At 33.4% G+C, this 23,921-nt stretch overlaps 1 protein-coding gene across 6 annotated transcripts in view; it reads right to left on the bottom strand.

Moving 5' to 3' along the window:
- Smr (Smrter) overlaps nt 1-23,921 on the bottom strand; it is a 404,162-nt gene that overhangs the window by 211,447 nt on the left and 168,794 nt on the right. For 5 of the 6 annotated variants that reach the window (XM_069827907.1, XM_069827904.1, XM_069827906.1 and 2 more), the window contains exons 2-4: nt 11,910-12,141; nt 8,468-8,778; nt 1,352-1,499 (exon numbers count right to left, since the gene is read on the bottom strand). In XM_069827907.1, coding sequence (XP_069684008.1) covers nt 1,352-1,499; nt 8,468-8,778; nt 11,910-12,141 — 691 coding nt within the window. The remainder of the gene's footprint in view (nt 1-1,351; nt 1,500-8,467; nt 8,779-11,909; nt 12,142-23,921) is intronic. The other variant, XM_069827905.1, reaches the window with a different exon arrangement.

Below are 23,921 nucleotides of genomic sequence, written 5' to 3'. Positions count from 1 at the left end.
ATCTCCCATGAAGACTTCTCACTGGTGCTACGTTAGCATTCATCTTAATTGTGTCCCGCCATTCAGAGGAAGATAGACCCTCCTTAGAAAAAATCCATTTATTTCCGGGAGTATATTCTTGAAATAAAATAACACCTTTTCCTTTATGTGGAAGCGCACACCATTTGTCGTACTCTTGTTTCCTAAGATTTTGTCGTAGTTTATGGACATTGATGTTACTTATATCCAGATCTTCAGGTGGAATTTTTAACTTTCTGGAACATACTTTCTTTTCTGCTGCTATGTTCCTTGTAGAAACGACAAGAGGATTCGAGGTTCTCAATAATGTGTTGCAAATATTGAGATGCTGTAAATATGCTTCCCATTGAGCTTTGAAAAGGCTGAGACCCTTATATTTAATAATAATAATAATAATAATAATAATAATAATAATAATAATAATAATAATAATAATAATAATAATAATAATAATAACATCAACAAAACATCAACATTTGAGAGCTGACTTGAAAAAACAGCAGAATACGAAGTAAACATATTAAATCCTCGGAAGTTCATTACCAACCATGAAATATCAACAATCAATAAATTAATAGGTGCAAACAAATTTGGTGTATTTATTAAGATACAGAGCACTAGAAAAGAGAGTGAAACAGAAAGCAAAAAGGGTAAGCAGAATGAATGATAAAGTTAAAGAGAAGAAGCAAATAAGAACTAGATTATGATCGTGATGGTAGTAATGGGAATTGGAGATTGTAGTGTTGGTGATGATTGTGATGATAGTAATAGTGGTAGTGTTAGTAGTAATGGAATTAGCAGTGATAGTGGTGGTAGCTATGGTAGTGATAGTGGCTGTAGCAGTGGTAGTGGTGGTGGTGGTGGTAGTAATGATAGTGTCAGTACTGGTGCGGTGAAGTTGGTACAGTATACAGTATGGTGGAGACTGCATGCACGCACATGCACACCATTGTGTACAATTTATAGAGTACAATTCCTCATATCCTAGATATGTAGTACAGTATCACAAAAAAACCGTTGTCACCATAGTTACAGTATGTGCCACACAACACTGAAAACATGGTTTTAAAGTAGATCCTTTTACGAATTAACGGAACAACAAATAAGATAATCTTAACAATCCAAACTACTTTCTTGATGAAATCAATATCTGCACCAGTCTGGTTATTTCAAAATAAAACCATGTACAGTAATTAAATTACATTTGTGTAAAATATATTACTTACTTTTAATTGCTCGACCATAATAATGGAACACCATTAAATAATAATTTTATATTTGTCTTCTCCATTATAAAGATTTTAATTCATTATTAGTTTGGCATAATGCTCACCCTTGTATCAATCCTGAGTGGTTGCTGAACATCTGGCTTTGGTTCACCAAATCGGATCTTTTTGAAGGGAGGCCCCAATTCAAGCTGAACAGCCGCACCACCTGTTGGCACCAACGCAGGTCCCATTCCATCCCGATATTGTTCTGCCCTGAAAGACATACACGATATTCTGAATTTACGAAAGCATGTACATTGCAAAATGAAAATATTAAACTGCAAGGTGACATGCAAAGTTTAGTTCCTAGTTCAACTTTCAATGAGGTCAAAGTCGCTTTTATCAGTATGAGTGTATAAACAGTTAGGCTATATCTCACATTAGGGCATGATAAGTGATGATCTCTGTACCACGTGACTAAAAAAAAGTCTCTAAGCAATGAAGATAAATAAGAAATACAAAATCATACCTAGATCTATTACTTTAACCGCCTATAGACCTGTATCTAAGTTAGAACAGGCATTGTAAAAAAGTTATTCATAATACAAATTTGTAGTCATAGTGAGTACATTCTTAAATTTGTAATAATGTACTTCACAGTTCATACTCAGTACCTACATTCTTAAATTTGTAATAATGTACTTCACAGTTCATACTGAGTACCTACATTCTTAACTTTGTAATAATGTACTTCACAGTTCATACTCAGTACCTACATTCTTAAATTTGTAATAATGTACTTCACAGTTCATACTGAGTACCTACATTCTTAAATTTGTAATAATGTACTTCACAGTTTATACTGAGTACCTACATTCTTAAATTTGTAATAATGTACTTCACAGTTCATAATGAGTACCTACATTCTTAAATTTGTAATAATGTACTTCACAGTTCATAATGGGTACCTACATTCTTAAATTTGTAATAATGTACTTCACAGTTCATACTAAGTACCTACATTCTTAAATTTGTAATAATGTACTTCACAGTTCATACTGAGTACCTACATTCTTAAATTTGTAATAATGTACTTCACAGTTCATACTGAGTACCTACATTCTTAAATTTGTAATAATGTACTTCACAGTTCATACTGAGTACCTACATTCTTAAATTTGTAATAATGTACTTCACAGTTCATACTAAGTACCTACATTCTTAAATTTGTAATAATGTACTTCACAGTTTATATAAGTATTAACTAATTATTTGTGCGTATATCTTTTAATAGACGACGAACTGCAATTAAACATTCTACTTCCCAGAGTTACTTATTTGTATGTCAATTTATTATATTCTTAATATCTGCTTTCCAAATTTTAATAATAGTATAATGGTCATACTCAACCAAACGATATTACAAATAACAAAAAGTACATAAATAAATCCAATTAAATAAAACCATGGGACAATGTCTCAACCACCAGGACCACAAACTAATATAAATGTGATATTAATGGGAAATAGAAATATAAGATACTGTACATTAAAATTATTGCTTATCTTTGCATTGCATAAATACAATTACCTACTGAAGACGAACAAAATCTTTAATTGGTTGTTAGAGACGATGCTAATGTTTATTTTCGTCGAACAACAATCAACTTTTGCTGTTATCTTAATACTTTCTATATATTTTGTATAACACAGCGAAAAATAAATTACAGTTTCTTCAATACTGTATAAAACTGTTATTATCTGTGTGTATTTTGTATATGAATTTCATAACATGGTCAGCATTAATTAATGGAAATAGAAATTTAAGATGCTGTACATTAAAATTATTGCTTATCTTTGCAATGCATAAATACAATTACCTACTAAAGACGAACAAAATCTTTAATTGGTTGTTAGAGACTATGCTAATGTTTATTTTCGTCGAACAACAATCAACTTTTGCCATTATGTTAATACTTTCTATATATTTTGCATAACACAGTGAAAAATAAATTAGAATTTCTTCAATAAGGCCTACTGTATAAAACTGTTATTATCTGTGTGTATTTTGTATATGAATTTCATAACATGGTCAGCATTAATTAATGATTAGATATGAACCTCCTTCTCAGCAAAACAGCACTCACTTGTCCTATTATCCTATTAAAATCTCATTAAAACATAATCAAGCAGCATGAAGGTTATACGTCAAGCATGTGATTCTCTGCTAATGCTTCATACATAAGCCTCAATAGCAGCAGGAAGAAGTACGTTCTTGTTAACCAATAAGATACACTCGCGTGATTAACGTGTTAATTTGAAAATATAAAAACAATTACTATTACAAGACAGTAGAACGTCATGTCTTGAGTCTTCAAACAATGCAGTAGGTGTAATGATCGGTCAAGCAAAACATCACTGTTTTCAATTCTCACTAAAGTTGTAAAGGAAGAAAGAAAACTTTAAACTTTCACAAATAGAACGTACCTTCATGCTCAGCAGACCTTTAATCCCAAGGTACTAACTTATCCAAAGAATTATGGCTGTGTAGTATCCAGACTACCATTCATTTCTCATTTCATTTCTGACAGTAACCTAACCTTTTACGAAATGTTTATAGTCAAATCCAAGATACATTATGGAGGTACAATCTTCTTGTCCCAAATACACACATGCATACAAAATCTGAGCTTACAATAATGCGCCTCTCTTTTTCAATATGCAGCAAAAACACATATTTACTTAAAAAAACAAACTTACGCAATACATTATAATTTTATATAATACTATTATTATTTTTAACAGGAATTTTCCATAAATAATGGTTTTCCTTCACCCGAACTTAATTTTTAGAGTTCCATAAATATCTGTCTGCTGTATCTTCCTCTGTAAGCCCATGACTGTGCATGCTTCTCTTTACTTCAACAATCCATTTTTGTTTTGGTGTTCCATTTCGTCTGTTGCCTTCTGGATACCAATTTAAAATTTTCTTTGGCATTCTCTCTTTCGACATTCTCATAACATGCCCATACCATTTCAGTCTTCTTTCTTCTGTCACCCACAAAACATTATATTTAAACTTCTAACATTTCCCGTATAACTGTGTTCTGAAACTTATCTCGTCTTGATTTTCTCGCTGCCCTTTTCCAAAAGTCCATCTCAGTGGCTAATTATTCTTCTTCTTTTCATCATCATCATCATCATCATCATCATCATCATCCTAAGCCTTATGGTAATTTCGTCAATATTCTCCTTAAGCCTAACATTATTGGAATTATGGTTGAGGCTAGAGGTGCAATCCCATGGGACTCCTTAGAAGTCTTCCAGAAATTACGAGTTCCTGCCAGCAACCTGGAGATGATATTCTCCACTGCACTGAAGTCATCGATTTCCATAATCAACCATCATTCATTACATTCGCTATAAAATGTAATTTATGTTGTAAACTGTCTCTTGTATTTTCAATAAATTTTTCAATGATAGCCTACCTAACTAGGGTTTCTACCGTTTTAAAAACAAAAACTAAACATAATTCAATTAAATATAAATATTCATTTAGAATTGATTAGGAGACCGATTATTAAAACCTGGTTCGAACGGCTATCAAGTGTCTATTTCATACATACAGCTAAGTCTTTGTAACACGATAATATTTCAAATCGATAGTGACTTCGACTCTGCATTTCTTTTGCAGCCCAGTATACGAGTAACATTGTAAAGTTTTAGGTAAAAATCATGAATTGCAATTAAAATTTTAACCAATTTTCAAATTATACAAAACTTAATTATGATCTAGTGCGTATTGTGGAAGCCTGTATTATAAATCTACAGCAAATGGTTTAAATATAGATTAACATCTAGAATTTCAGTTTCTTTGAAAAATACATAGCGAGACAAAACAATAATGTGCCACATAAATCCAAAATTCGACAAAAAAATGACTCGGATATAAACCAGGCATGATATTTAACTCATGAGTATTTCAAGGGCCCGTTCAAAAATATATTCTGAATATCAGCAGTCTAGATTAGGATTCATCACCGATCACTAACTTATAAACAATTAAACATTAATGAATTTCCTCTTAAAGCGTCCCTGAGCAGTATATGGGGAAACTGAACAAATGACCTTTCAAAATTAATTGCTCTCAAACATATTGTCTGACTGAGTGGTTATGTCGCAGGATCGTCGAAACGGGGAAATCACGTGGCAGTTCCTTACTTAATGAGATCCTTTTCTTTAAATTACTTTAAACAGTTGTATAATATTACGTAGAATTCTAATTCCGTACAGCAAATATTTTCAGGAAAAAGCTCAGCCACTAGGCCAACAGAAAAGGGTGGGGGAAACTGAGATGCGACATAACCACTCAGTCAGAGAGTAGTTCTATAATGAACTATGGTTAAATAATCATTTTTCATTATATGTATAGCCATTATTATTATTATTATTATTATTATTATTATTATTATTATTATTATTATTATTATTATTATATTTATTATTATATATTATTATTAATTTAGGGAACAACAAACACTATAGGGCTACCATTGGTATAAAAAATTGTCACGTCCAAAGTAATATTTCAGTTCAACTACTTACATTATTATCTGTGCGCTTACGTTTATTTGAGAACTAAATATCTCAAATCACTATCTTGAACATACAACAGTTCATATCAAAAATGACAGTTCAAGATAAATGAAGATGTAAGTCTTCAGATCTCTACTCCCGTTATTTAATATTTTCCTTTTATTTCCACTATAATTTAACGCAGTAAGGTAAATTTTAACTCAATGTTACAGCTATATTTTTTTATGTTCCTCTTCAGTAACAAAACTGACTAGCCTTATAAAGAAATACAGTAAACAGTAAGTGTGAACAAGACTGAGTATAAAATGTAATCTAGATTGCAGAAAACACTCCTTAATAAATTTATTTCTGGGTTGGCAATAGTATCTCATATAAACACACTTGAAGAAATGCTGTTCACTTTATTCGGCGATTTTTTAGTTTACTTTTGTTTTGTTTCACAGGATTCATTTTACTTACAGTTAATTTCCACTTTCCACCAATTTACATTTTCCCCCCTACAGGAAAGTGTTTCAATTCGACACCAACATGACAGTTCAATTTTTACGTCTCTATGAGTGTACTGCATGAACTAACATTTTGTATCAAACCAATCATCGATATAAAGTTTAATTCCTTAAGAACAATTACTTTGTTCAGCAGCATTTCATCATCCTTCATACAACAACTTCTGTAGATCAAACTCCGACTCTGTGTAAATTCTTTCATATCTTTGAAAATGTCTGAGAAGCACAAGATGCAAGGTACACTCCACTTCTACAGGTTGTAATGAATGTAAGAATCTAGAAAGAATGCATTTGTGAGAATGCCACGCATTTTTCAATTACATTCACGTCATTAACAAAACTGTAGTCAATAATAATGGTTACAGTGATGGTGATATAATAACCCTACTTACTTAGTGATGCTTTCAATGGTGGGAGTTATTTAACACTGGTAAAAACAGTATGGTTATGAACTACAAGAAAGGGGAGAGATCTGAAGAAAGCAGTCATGGTTTACTTCACTATCCTTATCCTGGTATTTGCTTACAGGAACTAAAAAGTATCAGTTAAGATAGCCAGATTTGTAAATGAACCTCCAAATATGAAGTTAGCATGGTACCATACAACTAGATTTTTTAGTACAGTCCTACATAGACAAGTTCTCCACTCTGATGTAGACAGTGGTTACTGATCATATCCTACTATGTTCCTTCTTACTAGTGCATCTATCCTATTGCATTATCCAGGAGCTATTTGTGGAGTATCTGTGTCTTTAAAAATGTTCTTTACTTTACCTGTGTATTACACATTTATTCAATATGCTTATCATACTGGACGTCATACACGTTTTAAAGTCAGCTTTGCCTTATGCATAAGCAAGCAATGGCAATACCATATATACATGCAAATTTACTCTCCACATCAATACAGACTAGCTCATGGCCTTTGTACTACGATATCTACTCAAGATGATTATGATAATGATGATGATGACGACGACAATCATAGTGGTGATAATGACGAGGGTGATGGTGGTGATGCAACTGTCTCCTGTTGTTGAACAACATGTCTGGTGTGTAATTAGGTTCATTCCAACAAGTGGTTCATGGATCAGTTCATGTACGGTTCCTGTACTAACTTTTGGGCATGCGCTAGTTGAGCATCTGCTATGGGATTGAAACTGGAATGGATGCTGTTGGAACACTTTCACGGATTGTTATGTACTAAATCCAAAGGTACTATAATTGTGATCATCTTTGCTAAGAACGGGATGCTTAATTATTATCGTTTCGCAGCTAATTCTAATTGCAGAAAATAGAATTTCGATCATTTTCTATACAAAATGGCAAAAAAATATGGAAGGCAAGAATTCTGCTAATTCAATGTTGTGTACTGGGGAACTCTCATCTAAAAATAGTTTCTTTTTTTTAAGTATTAATTTATATACTTTTAATCAAAGTTGCATGTTGAAATTGTAATTAACTATTTCAATATCCAAATAATTTTCATTCTCTTTCGTTTTGGCGAAAATTTAAATTAAATCTCTAGTTTTATTATTCGTTTGCACGTCACTTTTCATCTTAACCTCACTGATGTGAACAGTAGATGACATCTTTCTTCAGTACCCAGGAGATGTTGGTGATGTTATGCGCATGCGCGTCTCGCGTACTCTTCAATACATGCCTCAATCTGCTGACTACTTCTGATCGTTCCGAACCAGTGTCGAAAGTTTGTTGGAACGCCCGACTGCAGTACATGTTTCTGGTTCAGAACTGGTTTGGAGTGTGTTGGAATGCTGTTTCTGCACTGCACATGCTCATGATAGTTACAGACGGTTCCTGACTGTTGTTGGAACGAACCTATTACCAACCAATCGGATTTAGGTTCCATTCCTTCAGTGATCACTGGAAATTATCATCTATCCTGTATGAACTGAATCTCTATTTTGTGTTTGTTTTATGCACTCTCAACTAGTGGCCTTGCTTCACGTTAATCACAGGACTTAATTTTATCACATATTTGTGAATGTATAATACTGACTGCTAGGGATATAGTTTGGGGCAAAGAAATCGAACTTTGAGGACTATAATGATGGTGATGGCACTGCTTTTGTAATGATGTTAGTAGTAGTGGTATATAAAAGCAATTGACCACACTTACTGCTGTATCCTCGTTCTTGGAAGTGCAGCCAGGTACTCAGTAGGTGGTGGTGGAAGCAACGAGATGCGAGGCCTCAGCTGGGAAGGAGGACCTTCATTCCGTACATATTCCACCTGTGGTTGTTGCTGTTGCTGTTGTTGCTGCTGCTGTTGTTGCTGCTGCTGCTGTTGCTGCTGCTGCTGTTGCTGCTGCTGTTGCTGTTGTTGCTGCTGTTGTTGCTGCTGCTGTTGTTGCTGTTGCTGCTGTTGTTGCTGTTGCTGCTGTTGTTGCTGCTGTTGCTGTTGTTGTTGCTGTTGCCGCTCAACAACCTGCTAACAATTTCGAATAACATAAAACTGAATAAAAATTCAATGGATAAATTTAAAAAATATATTATGTAAAACTTACAAAGAATGAAAAACTTAACCAATAGCAATTTTTATTCAGTGTTTTATCCAATAGTGCGTACAATTCTGGAGAAAAAGAGATGGTAACAGTCCTACAGTGTGCATTTTCGACTTTTTGTTAGCAATAGATTTTATGCTAACTTGCAGTAGACCTCAAAGTCAACCCTGTCCTTAATATCTTCCTTCATGATGTTACTAATTCAACAGAAATTTTACATAGAATTTTCATCTTTTCCCTTGCCCACTTATCTACTTTGCAGGTGCTATTCAGTCACAAAGCAAATTGTGTGAACTTTAATAATAATGTTATTTGCAATATCATATGAAAGACTGATTGAATTTCAAAACAAGTTTACGTTTGTATTTACAATAATTGAAAAATTAAGGTTACAGGAGGAAAAAATATGAATGTTACATTTCTGTTAAGGGTGAGATAATTATCTAATTCAGTATCTATTGGTACTGCAAAATTTATTTCTGTTCCTACTGACAATGAAGGAAAGAATTACTATATCAGTGGTGTTAATTCTCCTTTTTACTTGTTTTGATAAGAACAACACTAAAGTTTGTAGTAATCTATTGAATTAGAAAATAACATCACCCTTACCAGAATTGTGACATTCATCATTTTCCCCGCTTACCCTTCAATCTTAAACAGCAACTCTGTAACCAACATTACCGATAAAAATTAATGAGTAATTTATCTCATCTTAAAGGTTCAATAATTATTTTTCGAGGAATGGACCATGTCACAATTTATTACGTTCTTATTATCGGTAATTAATAATTATACCTAAAATGCTTCTTTTGTGCTTTTGTTTTTGCCAAGGTCATATCCTTCCTGTTACTGTGCAAGTTTATAAAAAGAATGATTCATTGTGATTTAATAATTGAAAAATAAAAATCACAATGTAATAAATTTCAATATTGGTTGGCTGTATGTAGAATTATCACATAATTATCCCAGAAAACCAGAAATGTTGTGGACTTTAATGGTAAAAAATACATAAAGTTTTAAATGCTCAAAATATAATACAGTATATTACAAAAAACAATAATAACTATAGTATATTTTTTTCGTTTCTTGTTGGTAATCAACTCACAATCACATATAATTTTGTCTCAATATTATTCAGTTGTCTGAAAAAAAATATGGGAACTTTACTTTTGTCACTTCTGCATATTTTTCGGTTTTTCCTACAGTATTCAAATAAACAATAATTTTTCACTGAAGAGTATAGAAGCAAAATACTGAGCTGGAACAGATGGTGTAGCCTAAGCTGTGAAGTATGATGATGATGATGATGATGATGATGAGGAGGAGGAGGAGGAAGTAGAAAAAGAGGAGGACGACGACGTTGTTCATTTGAGAGAATTTTTCTTTACTGTCCAAGTATACTTCACCATACTTTCGATGTGAGGATGGACTAGAAGGGACTAAACCTTTTCCATTGAATAGGCAATATAAAATATTTTGGTTAGCGCATCTGACTGCGAAACAAGGTGACCCAGGTTCGAATGCCTATCAGGACAAGTTACCTGGTTGAGGTTTTTTCCGGGGTTTTCCCTCAACCCAATATGAGCAAATGCTAGGTAACTATCGATAATGGACCCCAGATTCATTTCACCAGCATTATCACCTTCATTTCATTCAGACATTAAATAACCTGAGATGTTGATACAGCGTCGTAAAATAACCAGTAAAGAAAATCATTAAGATGGTAAAGTGTCAGTGTGATTCAGATTCTCATATTCATACAATGCATGATGTACTTACTTACTTACAAATGGCTTTTGAGGAACCCGAAGGTTCATTGCCGCCCTCACATAAGCCCGCCAGCGGTCCCTATCCTGTGCAAGATTAATCCAGTCTCTATCATCATACCCCATCTCCCTCAAATCCATTTTAATATTATCCTCCCATCTACGTCTCGGCCTCCCTAAAGGTCTTTTTCCCTCCGGTCTCCCAACTAACACTCTATATGCATTTCTGGATTCGCCCATACGTGCTACATGCCCTGCCCATCTCAAACGTCTGGATTTAATGTTCCTAATTAATGTCAGGTGAAGAATACAATGCGTGTAGTTCTGTGTTGTGTAACTTTCTCCATTCTCCTGTAACTTCATCCCACTTAGCCCCAAATATTTTCCTAAGAACCTTATTCTCAAACACCCTTAACCTATGTTCCTCTCTCAGAGTGAGAGTCCAAGTTTCACAACCATACAGAACAACCGGTAATATAACTGTTTTATAAATTCTAACTTTCAGATTTTTGGACAGCAGACTGGATGATAAGAGCTTCTCAACCGAATAATAACACGCATTTCCCATATTTATTCTGTGTTTAATTTCCTCCCGAGTGTCATTTATATTTGTTACTGTTGCTCCAAGATATTTGAATTTTTCCACCTCTTCGAAGGATAAATCTCCAATTTTTATATTTCCATTTCGTACAATATTCTGGTCACTAGACATAATCATATACTTCGTATTTTCGGGATTTACTTCCAAACCGATCACTTTACTTGCTTCAAGTAAAATTTCCATGTTTTCCCTAATCGTTTGTGTATTTTCTAACCGCAACCTGAGGACGCGCCAATGCATGGTGTACTAATAAGCGTAAAGTGTTTTATACCAACAGGAACCAGTAGAGAACAAAAAGTATGCTTAAAGTAGGACTGGGATGTGTTAGTCATATCAGTTTTGAAAATTTACCTCCACATACAGATTTGGGAATGTTTCTCCATTTCTTTTAGAAGCATATCAACGTACCAGAGCTTTCCTTTTTCCAGCAATAACAATATAGGTTATTCGTCAATTTTCTTATGAAGGTATCCAGTTGAGACTCCAGTTGAAGTTGGTATTTAAGTTACACAAGGTCTACTGTCTTTATAAGATCGGTAGGCTACTATCAGTAGGAAAGAGATTACACAGAGGAGACTTTGATGAATGTGACCCATAATAATTAGGCATTCAGCACGAAATATCTGAAATATTAACATGGAAATTCACTGTAAGAAGCCAATTAACATCAGTAATTTTCTTTTTGCCTTACCGGATTACGAGGTACAGTATACGGATTTTCTCTATAGGGCACAGCACCCCCATATGGAGACTGTACGTAGCGCATAGCAGCAGCAGTAGCTTCACGGGCCGCAGCACCCGTGTAGCCTGTGTAACCAGTGGCCCCAGCTCGCCCTGAACCTGGTGACAATGGTGATGCAGCACTGGGGGCAACTGACGGGCGTTGTGGTTTGTACGGTGAACCATCGCCCGGCTGCGATGCCCTGCAACAATAAAGAAAAATTCACTTTAAAAATTATGGACGTATTTTTTTTTTTTTTTTTTTTCTTTTTTAATCTAACCAGTTAGTAAGCTGCATAATACTCTGATTTCAACATTGAGAGTGACATAAACAACTTGCATCTGGAGAAAGAAAACATTGCTGCTTTTTGAAATACATATAATTGCATATATGTTAGAATTACGATTCATATACATTCCATAAATTTAAGTTACAAAAAGATTTCCTTAAATTTTTTTAGTATCACTCTCATACTTTCTTTATGTTTGGATATTAATTATAGTTAAGAGCATCGTCAGTTTAAAAAAAAAAAATTAATCTTTTTTGTTAAATACAAAATCTGCAATGTTTTAAAATGGACAGTCATAATCTACTGCCATAGGAGCGATTTAGCAATTCTCTAAAATATAAGGGTGTCATAAAAGATGCGCATAAAATAACTTCAGCACAGTTTCTCATGAACAAAGACTTAAATCAATAAACATTCCTGAACAAATAATGTAAAACAGAAATAATAATAATAATAATAATAATAATAATAATAATAATAATAATAATAATTTATTTAACCTGGCAGCGTTAAGGCCATACGGCCTTCTCTAACACTCAACCAGGAGTAAAAACTGCGTTACAAAAACACTACAAATTTACAAAGTATACTACAATTTTACACACAAAACTGAATAAGATAATAATAATAATAATAAAATGTAAACAACAAGTAAGAAGAAATCAGACATAATATATAACATACAGAAAGAAAGAAAAAAGCATAATAAAATGTGAACAGCAGGTCAAAATAAATGAGGCATACAAAGTATAAAAAAATAAGACAATTATTGATAACCAGGGAAAGGATTTATATGTAAATACATATTTACTTATAAAGCTAATATAATTTATATTTTGCATTATCTTTATGTTTCACAATGTGTAGGGTTGAAAAATCCTACTTTTATTTTCCATATTTTTCCATATTTTAGAGTTTAGTACATATTTTCGTTAATTTCCATATATTTTCCATATTTCATATAAAACAGTCCATATTATATTAGGTTTAACAATAAAACAAAACAAAATTCCATTAACTTTTAAAAATACATTTCAACAATAGAGATTTAAACACATGTTCAGTAATCCCTTTAACATCAGAGTTATTTGAAAATTAGCAGTCCTATCAACAATGGGAAAGTAAGTTACAAAACTGTATTAATTTAATTTAAAATTTTTAACAGACTTCAGTTGTGCAGCTCAACAGTTAAATGCCAGTCAGAGTACACATAGGTTCAGTTTTGTAAATCATACTATAAAGACGGTAAATATGCCAAAAGTACGTCATTCAGTCAATTTAAAATCAAAACTAACAAGTTACATTTCAGAATTTAAAGAAGATGGTTTATCAACTGACAATAAAATATTATTTTGTAATTTGTGTCAGTGTGCAGTATCATCTACACAAAAGTTCCTGGTGCAACAACACATTACAACTAGTAAACATCAGGCCAACAAACAACTAAATTCCAAGCAGAGACAATTGTTTTTAACACAACCAACAACATCGAATGTAAGATCTGAGTTTAACATCGACCTGTGCCGTTCTCTCATCTCTGCTGATATTCCTCTCTACAAACTAAAGAATAAGGTCTTCAGGGAATTCCTTGAAAAATATACTCAACATACAATCCCGGATGAGTCAACACTTAGGAAGACGTATGCTCCATCCATCTACGATGAGACAATACAGAAGATAAGAGATGAAATTAAAGATAGTTCAATTTGGGTTTCCATTGATGAGACTCCCGACAAAGAAGGTAGACTTGTTGGTAATGTAGTTATCGGTTTGTTAAGTGAACAATATTCTGAACGAATTCTTTTACATTGTGATGTTCTAGAAAAGTGCAATAACAAAACTATAGTTAAACTGTTCAACGAAGCTATGGGTATCCTGTGGCCAAAGGGTATTATGTACGATAATGTGTTATTCTTTATTAGCGATGCTGCCCCTTATATGGTCAAAGCTGGACAAGCATTATCTGTTGTATATCCTAAATTGACTCATTTTACTTGTGTGGCGCATGCATTTCATCGTGTGGCAGAAGTGGTCAGAGACAATTTCCCTAAAGTAGATTTGTTGATTTCATCAGTGAAAAAAGTATTTCTCAAAGCTCCCAGTAGAGTTAACGTGTTGAAAGAAATGTACCCTGAAATTCCATTGCCACCAAAGCTAATTTTAACTAGATGGGATACATGGCTAGAAGCAGTTGAATATTATGCCGAACATATAGACTCTATTAACAATGTTCTCCTTGCATTGGACTCTGAAGATGCAGTCTCAATTGATACTGCGAAAACAGTTACCTGTGACATAAGTGTGAAGAATGACTTAGCTCACATTCAGCATACATTTTCATGCATCATAAAAACGCTCAAAAGTCTCCAAAATAGGCACCTTTCACTATCTGAAAGTTTTGAAATTATAAATAGTACTGTGGAACAACTGAATCGTGGTAGAGATAAAGTTGCAGATGCAGTAAGAGCTAAGGTGGACACTGTACTTTCAAAAAACCCTGGATATGAAGAACTACAAAAGGTTGTTGCTGTGATGAGTGGTGAATCAACAGTGAAGATTAACTTGGACTTATCCCCAGCAGACATTGTGAAATTGAATTATGTACCAGTTACTTCTTGTGACGTCGAACGCTCTTTTAGTCAGTATAAATCTATCCTCAGAGACAATAGAAGAAGATTCACTTTTCAGCACTTGAAAGAAATGTTTGTAACCTATTGTTATGGTAACAGACAATAAAAATTGTGTTTTGTTGAAACTACATTGGAAGATAAGGTACGTCCATTATATTTTTTGTTTAGTTTGATTAAAATGTACCAATATTTAACGTACATAGTCATTTTTTTATAATTTTAAGTCCATATTTAATTCCATATTTTGGTAAAAATCCATATTTAATTCCATATTTTGGTAAAAATAACTACATATATATTTACATATTTCATATATTTTTAGTCCATATAAATCCGTTCCCTGTTGATAACAATAACAATAATAACAATAATAATAATAATAATAATAATAATAATAATAATAATAATAAATAAGAATAATAATAATAATAATAGGCCTAATAGTAATAATAATACTAATAGTAGTAATAAAATAGTGCAGTACAAAGAATACAATGAATACAATATTTTTAAGTACACACAGTAAGGAAAATTATGATTATATATAGCTCAACTTATCACATTAGAGATATACCATTATCGGAAAATATGAAAACAAAAATATAAAATAAGTTAAATATCACTAGAACATAAAAAAGTGAATACGTGGAAACATGCAATACAACATTTGTCATAATAGTAAGTTAGTTTGGCAACTCGTCATAAGATAATTTTCTAACTATCTATCTACAGAATATGAGCAACGCACATTAAGAATATACCTCGGTTTTCCATTTCACAATATCATTTATAATAATTATTGAAATATGCTTAAACTGCAACAGTTCATTGTCAATTGAAACATATTGTATACCGTATTGGTAAGTTAGAAAGATTCATTACTGAAATTGGAAATAAAAAATAATATCTTTAAATGACGCATACAATTATTTTATACAGTATATTATTCTGACAATTTCAATATCAGTTGAGTTAATTAAATAAGTACACCATTTCCTCATTAAAATTGGAAAGCTGTTCATTTCTCGTTTTAAAATTTACTGAAGACTTCATAATAAAGGCCGTTTAGTGTGCAGTGTGCACCTTCAGTTTTTGTCTTTCCAGCTACACAAACATGAAAAAGTACATTGAGCAATCGCTCCAGTCACCAGAGTAGGCCTATTTGTGACGGGTTCGTGTTCATGGCTGGGCGTTTCCTCAACCACAAAACTCCTAGCATCATCAAAGTGATTGACGTCATCCTAATGAATGACAGAAGCAGCAATTGGAGTGGTTTCCACGCAACCATCACCACGGCTACACTGATACTAGCTGTGAGATCCCTTATGTCTCCACGTGGAGAAAGAATGACAAAGAATATGGGACAAGCAAGGTTGGTTTCAAATGTTCAGTACTTCCTGCAAAATGCACTGTTCCCTAAGCGAAAAGACGACTTGTGAATCAAATATTACCTGAACTCTGAACACCACAGAAAGACTTTGATCTTATTCTCGAAAGAGATCAAAAAAATAATGTCGGCTAAGAAGTCGTAGAGCATTCCAGTACATTTATTTAAGAACAGAGATGAAGGTCCAAAAAAACCTTCCAATATTCAGATCACAGAAATTATTGTTAGTAATTCAGAAAGTGTGTATCAATACCTTATATATAGCACATGATGCCCGTTACATAATATACATTCTAATGTTTTCCTCTCATTCGTAATTCCAGTTACATTTCTATGTAGAAACATTTCGAAGAAATCTTCACATTCACTCTCCTCGTTAAAAACTTTTTTTTTAACGAGAGTTGTAATACGAATTTAAATTAGTTGTAACAATTTTTTTACAGTTATATCAGAGCAGTATATCTTCCAATGCCTAAAACCAAAATGTGTACATGCTGTCACGGTAACAAATACTGCTGTTCACTGTATACTCGTATAGCACACGTGATCTGAAAGAAGTGTTTGGAGAGGCAAATCGTCCTCTGCACATTTCAATTTCCTCGAGAATTTTCATGGATCGCTCTAACACAAAAACTGAAAAAGCCAAATAATTATTTAAAACTAATCACCAGAACCTTTTGTCCTTATTATACCCTTGATTATAACATATTATGCCTCTTTATTCCCGGTCAACAATGCTTTACTTGGATTATGAAAACCTAGTTTAAATCCATTTATTCACTAATTTCATTGTTGTAGTGGAAGTATCACAATGTATTAAATGATGAAGTTTCTAATACAACATAACTTTTATTATAGTTTTATTCAGTAGCGCCAACTTATATGGGCTCATAGGGACCGAGCCCACCCAATAATTCGTGTTATTATCATCATTATTATTTATGAGATTTATTTAGGCTAACTTATAACTTGAGTGTTTGAGCCCACCCAATATTTTCCAAAAGTTGGCGCCACTGGTTTTATTAATCACTAGTCCATGTACTTATTACTTAAAAAAAACGTTTTATTGTAAAAATGCCGTTTATTCAATTAATCATTATAAGTATGTTGAATAATAATTTAGGAAAAAATCTTAATAGTGACTACTACACGTAATTACAAGCATTATAAAGCGAATAAGACGTTGCACAATAATATTCACTCTTCACATTGGAAATTCCAATTCTGAATATCGAAATCTGTGATGGATATAAATACAACAAAGTTAATAAAACACATTTTCTCGAGAAAAAGGATATTCTCTCTTTCATTATTATTATTATTATTATTATTATTATTATTATTATTATTATTATTATTATTATTATTATATTATTATTATTATTATATTATTATTATTATTATTATTATTATTATTATTATCATTATCATCACCACCACCACCATCATCAAATATAGTCAAAATCGTACTGTCAGTGATATGATCGTGGATATCATTAATAACATCAAACGTAAAAATCCATTAACAAAATAATCCGCTGGTATTTATTTATTTATTTATTTATTTATTTATTTATTTATTTCTTCCTGTAACCACTACAGGTTGCCATTGACAAAGCGTACCATGATACAATAAATAGAGTAAATGCCTTGAGGCTTAGTGATACATTGTTGTTAGAGTGAAAAATAACAATTTTAATTAGATTGAAAAACATGATAATAAACGAAGTAACGTCAAGAAGATGCGAATTAAAGTCATGGTCCATACGTATGATGCCTTAAAATAGCTATTGATCCTTTGAGTGTTGCAACTGTTAGATCTCTTAAAATGTATTTATGCAGGCCAAAAGATATAATATGCATACCTATAACACAATGTGCTTAATCTTGAAGGTATTCTATATAATATATTATTGCTGCAATCGTTTGGAGTTAGGCGTATTTTGTAAGTTAATAAATACGTACAGCACAATACAAATGCACATATACATAACATGTGTATGTAGGCTTAAACGTAATATACAGCAGTGACTGTCCAAGTACAAATGAACATCTTGATGACCGAACTTCTTATCAAGTGAAACATTTTATGGACGCAGTTGGTAAGCTGAAGCTACTATCCTGTCTATGAAAGGACCCTAAATAATCTGTATTTGTGTGATATCGCTGAAAATAATGTGATATTGAGGATTTTTTTTGTTGCCTGTTTACAAAAGTGGGCATAAAACTGGTACATACATGACGCGGATAAAATTGTTAGATTATATATTGTGTATAACAATGTGTAAACTATGTATGAATTTACGCATGTAAAAATGGAAGATGTCTGTAGAAATGGGATTTTAGCGTGAGCGAGACCAAGCACATTTCGTTGTTCTCGCTCCATCTGGTTTTTCGAGCTCTTCTCCAGCCACGAGTAACGGTATGTAGGCCTACTGCTCACAAAACCACGTTTACATTTACATAAATCGAATGGTCAGCATGACTATAATTCATTTTTAAATTGCTTAATTTCTTAATACGAAAAGGCTCTTCCTAAGTATGTTGCAATATAATGGCTCTTCTTAAAGTATGTTGCAATAAAATAGCATAAGTATTGAATTACTATATATTGCCCTTAATTTCGATGTCAAGCCCAAGAAAGCTTCTACTAAATTCCGAGATTTACCGTGACTTTTTAGAAAACCTTCTCAAATACTAAATAACTTACACTTTAAAAAAGACTATTGCTAAACCTAACAGAAAAATATTCAAGGAAAGCGCTTCCTTTAGTAAATGTCCCGAAGCCCTCTCCTCCAGGGATCGTTTTATCCTGGTCTCCCCTAGATTTTTTGACATAGCCTATATATGGCATTTAAATACGATTTCTGTAAATACATAGAAAATTATTATAAATAATTACAATATACGACTAGCTATTTGATATGAATTCGTGTGAAATTAATTATAATTAAGTAATTAATCTAATTACACCGTACGTTATAGAAATTAAATCAAATATCATTGAGTTGAGGTATCTTCGCTCGCCTTCTATTAAAAATAGGTATGTTAAATATGTATTTAAATGGTATATAAAAAAGATAATTTCAAAGCTGCATTCTAGTTATCCAAAAAGTTTAGAAATGAAAAGTGAACTTGTCAGTAATATGATTGCATACATTTTCGCAGAGGTACTCCCATATGAAGGGAAACGCAGGAAATGCGAATGAGTGAACCTACAGGCAGACTTGAAACTCTCTGTCGCCTAACGAATATAGCTGACAGAACAAACAAGATGTCGCGCTACAGCGGAAGTACAGAAGGAAACTATGCCTTCTCTATACTTTGAATATGTGCAGTGAAGATCTTTTACTGAAATAGAACATTAATCCCAATTTAATTTCAAAATATTGCTTTTAAGATTGGTAATAAAATAATTTTTATAGTAAGAGGATTGTACGTAGACCAAGGAAACGGTGGGTAGAACAGTTCGTCCTTGAGAGCGGATGACCTTACAGGCTGAATTCATAAAATCTAATCTCTAATGACGGTGGTGGTGGTAGTGACGACGATGACGATTGACAACTACGTTAAGTATTTTTTTTTTTTTTGTCTGGTCGTCCACCAGAATGCCCCTAGGTCCAAGGTTCGCCAAATTCAAACCCGGTGAAGATACTCGTACCGTAGATTCACAGCACGTGAAAGAACGCGCTCTTTGGTCAGAATCACCGATCATTTCTTGCCACGTAAAAATGTGGAAGTATTACAAAGAGCCCCTCTGAGTGACCCAAGTGAGCATAAGTTTACCCAACCCACTACTTCAATCCATATCGTGATTAACGTACCTACATTAAGAATTACAACTCTAATTAAATAAGGTCACAGTTCTGAAAAAAAAAATAAAGGTATCAGCCAAGCCAAGAAAAGAAATGTGGTGCTGCATAAACCTAATTTAGCTTCCAGTTTCACTTAACGATTGTATATAGAAGTAAAAACTGATGTTTTATTTTCAACAATAAACAATTTTAAGTTCTCCGGCCAAATGAATGATCATATTTTCCAGTTTAATCCGAGTTTATAGGCCTATTAGCTTTTAACAATAATAGCAAAACGAAAACAGCTGCCTTGAAATGTGCATGCTCACAATTCCTAAATGTAGTCTATCAATAAAAGTACCAAAATCTAAAAATTCTAATAGCAACCATAGGCTATATGAAAGTATAGAAAATGTCGACGTTTAAATATATTTATACTTAGACATAACAATGAATGTCTAAGTATAATATCGTCGTTGTTCCTGCAATAACTCCTATGTGACATATTTATCGATTTTCAGATTTTTGCTCTATTAAATAGCTTAAATAGTGATACAGCAAATAATAAAATCTCTTATATGTAATTATATTTCTTTGTTTCGAAAATGTAAGAATTCACAGTCTCCTATGTACGGCTGCCATAGGATAAATAAATGTGTTTTCTCTTCCTACTGAAAAATTTTATATTTTGCACATAGGAGTTATTGCAGGAACAACGCCGATATGTAAGAGTTGATTATGCATTAAATACAAATAAAATATAAAATACTGAAGGTAGCTTTATGTAATTCCGATGTTGATGCCAAAGGAAGATTAGAAAAACTCGTAATAAAATTCCAACTTAACGTGCCGGTCGCTTTTAACGCTTTGCTAATGGAAATTGTATCATTACTCACAGTTTTAAGCAAATTTAAATGCACCTCAGGCGAAAGACAGGAGAGTTCAACGCACGATGCTCGGTCAATTTGCCTTCGAACATGGACGTGGCGACTACATGGGGACGCGTATTGGCAATCGGCTCGGGTGCCTACGAACAGAATGCTGGAACAGCAACTTGCAGCAAACTTACAACGCGAAAAAAAAACTGGCATTTTTATTCGTATGCAGCAGTAGCAGAAACTAACGGCAGAAAACAGGCTGTATTAATACCACATACAAGAAGTCTATCACGAATACATTTCTGCTAATGATCTCTCGTTAGTCTTAATGCACTGTTAAAAGTCAATTTTGCTGAAAATGGAAATCACGCGAAAGAGAAACGCAAGATACTTCTCATTTACCCGAGACTATGACAATAATACATCTGGACTTAATTCCTCTATTAATTTCACATTACTACCGCAATATTCTAGGGTTAGGGTCAGCAAGCGGAAGTCGTGCTCCGAAGCTGCACTCGAGTGTGGGTTCGAATCCCGCTCGATTTGATCACCTGGTTGAGTTTTTTTCGAGGTTTTCCCCAATTGCAAGGCGAATGTCAGGTAATTCCATTGCGAATCATCCGATTCACTTCGTCAAAATATCATTTCGCTATCACCAATTCCTCCGTCACTACACAACTACATAGTTGATACAGAGTCGTTAAATAACCGATTAAAATTAGCTCGGGCGCCGGAAACTGCACACCAAAATTTGCTACCTGGATTTCGGTCATATAGGAACTGCACATCAACATTTTCTACCTGGATTACGGCCATATGGAGACTGCACACCAAAATGTTTTCTACCTGCTTTGCCGATACTACACATAGTTCTATTTTATCAAAGTATTTTAATTTTGTTCGAAATGGAGCGTTTGTTTACATCTGAAAGTGAATGGGGAAATTTAGTGCTGGTATATGAGGATTGTAAATTTGATAAAGCCAAGAAATTGAAATACTTCACTCCATCTAATTTAGTAATAGACTTTGAACTAGCTATACATGCTACAGTGGTGAAAACTTGGAAATACGATACTATTATACTCGTAGGTTGCCGCTTCCATCTTGCGCAAGCATGGTGGCGTAAAATACAGTGTGTAGGAATGGCGAAAGAGTACAAAGAAGACAGTGAGCTAGACAGCGGCTCAAGATAGTTTTTGGAATAATGTATTTGAATCGAGAGGAAGTCAGGAATTTCTTCGCTATGGAACTGGCTGAGGTAAAACCGATAGCTACTAGACTTGAGAAATTTCCAGATTATTTACTAGAAACATATATCTCCGAAGATGCAAGTTTCCCTCCTACTGTATGGGCAACCGTGACTGCATCGACCTCTCGCACAACAAATGGCTGTGAATCATTTCACAAGCATTTTATTGTCAGTTTTTACAGCAGTCATCCTTCATTGTATAAATTCGTGAATCAACTTTTGGACATACAAACTGAAACTTATATTAAACTGCAAAGCAATGAAGGAAGAAAGTGAGCGAAGTTTCAATTTAAAGTCAGCCAAATGCAAAATAAACATATTTTGTAAATTGTGCAGTTTCCAGACAGGATTAGTAAAACCTTCGTAAATCAGTGTGCAGTACCCGGATAGGATTAGTGGGTCCCTCGAAAAGCGGTGTTCAGTTTCTGGGTCAAAGTGTGCAGTTTCCACCTACCCAATTAGCTTACGATTCATAAAACTACATTGTTAGTGTGACCATCAATTAAGGACCTGTATTCGATTTTCTCCCACAGGAGTGCAAATGAACACTACGGCCTCATATGACTATTTGATATAATATGGGAACGATTCTAACAGAAAAATATTTAATATTCTACAACACTTTCTATGTAATACAGTGCTTCTAGATTGGTGCATTAACGATATAATATAAAGTCTTTAACTCTCCCGAGAAAGGATGCCACGCAAAATGTATTTTAGCTCCACCTTCCAAAAGAAAGTATTCCTACAGCGTGCGCGATAGTTGTCTTAATACATCTTTATCACTTTTGTGTTCTTTTCTGTTTAAAAATATTTATAGGCTAAAATAATAATATAATTATTCTAGTCTAATTAGTGAACGTAATACCACAGTTTAATATATATAGTCACGAAGCTTGAGGGTACTAGGAACAACAGACTGTACAGGTACTATTTCGCATTGTCTGTAATGAGGCGACAGTAGCGATCCTAGTGGTTAGCAACTATCTATGGATGCATATTTACTACGTATTGAGCTTCGTGACTGTATATACTAGACCAGCGTTTCTCAAACTGTGGTCCGCGGACCACTTGTGGTCCTCGAGGTCTGCCTTTGTGGTCCTTCAAAAAAGACAGAAGAAAAAATTAAATTCAAACGAATTGCGTATCACACTATAGCTTAAAATCTCAGAGTTTGGAAATGACACATGGCAATCGAATTTCACTTTTTCTCCCAGTACTGCATTTTATGAAATTTATTACCCTACCCGTCTACCGACTTCCCATTCTACTCTCAGCAGCAAAAGAGGGATTTAAAGCCTATATAGTGGTGTTTCTCGACATATTTTCCCTGCACATCTAGCGCCGCGCCTGTAACCCAGCCAGGGACCACTCGAATTCATAACAGAGGACCAAAGTACCGAACCTTAATTCAATTTTAAAATATAAGTATACTGGCATTAAAATATGCTACGAAAATGATAAATTTGCTTTCGAAGGGAACAAGAGTAAGGTGGTCCGCGGAACTGTTCTGACTTTAAAAAGTGGTCCCCACTTCAAAAAAGTTTGAGAAACGCTGTACTAGACTGTTGTGATACTGAAATAACAAGAAAATAAGTAGAAGAAAATTATATAAAAATAGTAATAATATGCCATAGGGGTAACTAATCGTTTGAATACATCATTCTGGAATGTCTTTTGAAATTCTTCTATAATAAATGCGGCATTGTCCAATTAAAAATTAATGAAGTAGGCCTATATTAAATTTCATCTTTC

Source organism: Periplaneta americana, chromosome 6, assembly GCF_040183065.1.
Source record: "Periplaneta americana isolate PAMFEO1 chromosome 6, P.americana_PAMFEO1_priV1, whole genome shotgun sequence".
In the NCBI taxonomy this organism is placed as follows: Eukaryota; Metazoa; Arthropoda; class Insecta; order Blattodea; family Blattidae; genus Periplaneta; species Periplaneta americana.
Note: the sequence above shows the minus strand (reverse complement) of the source record. Positions and strands in the feature narration are given on the sequence as shown.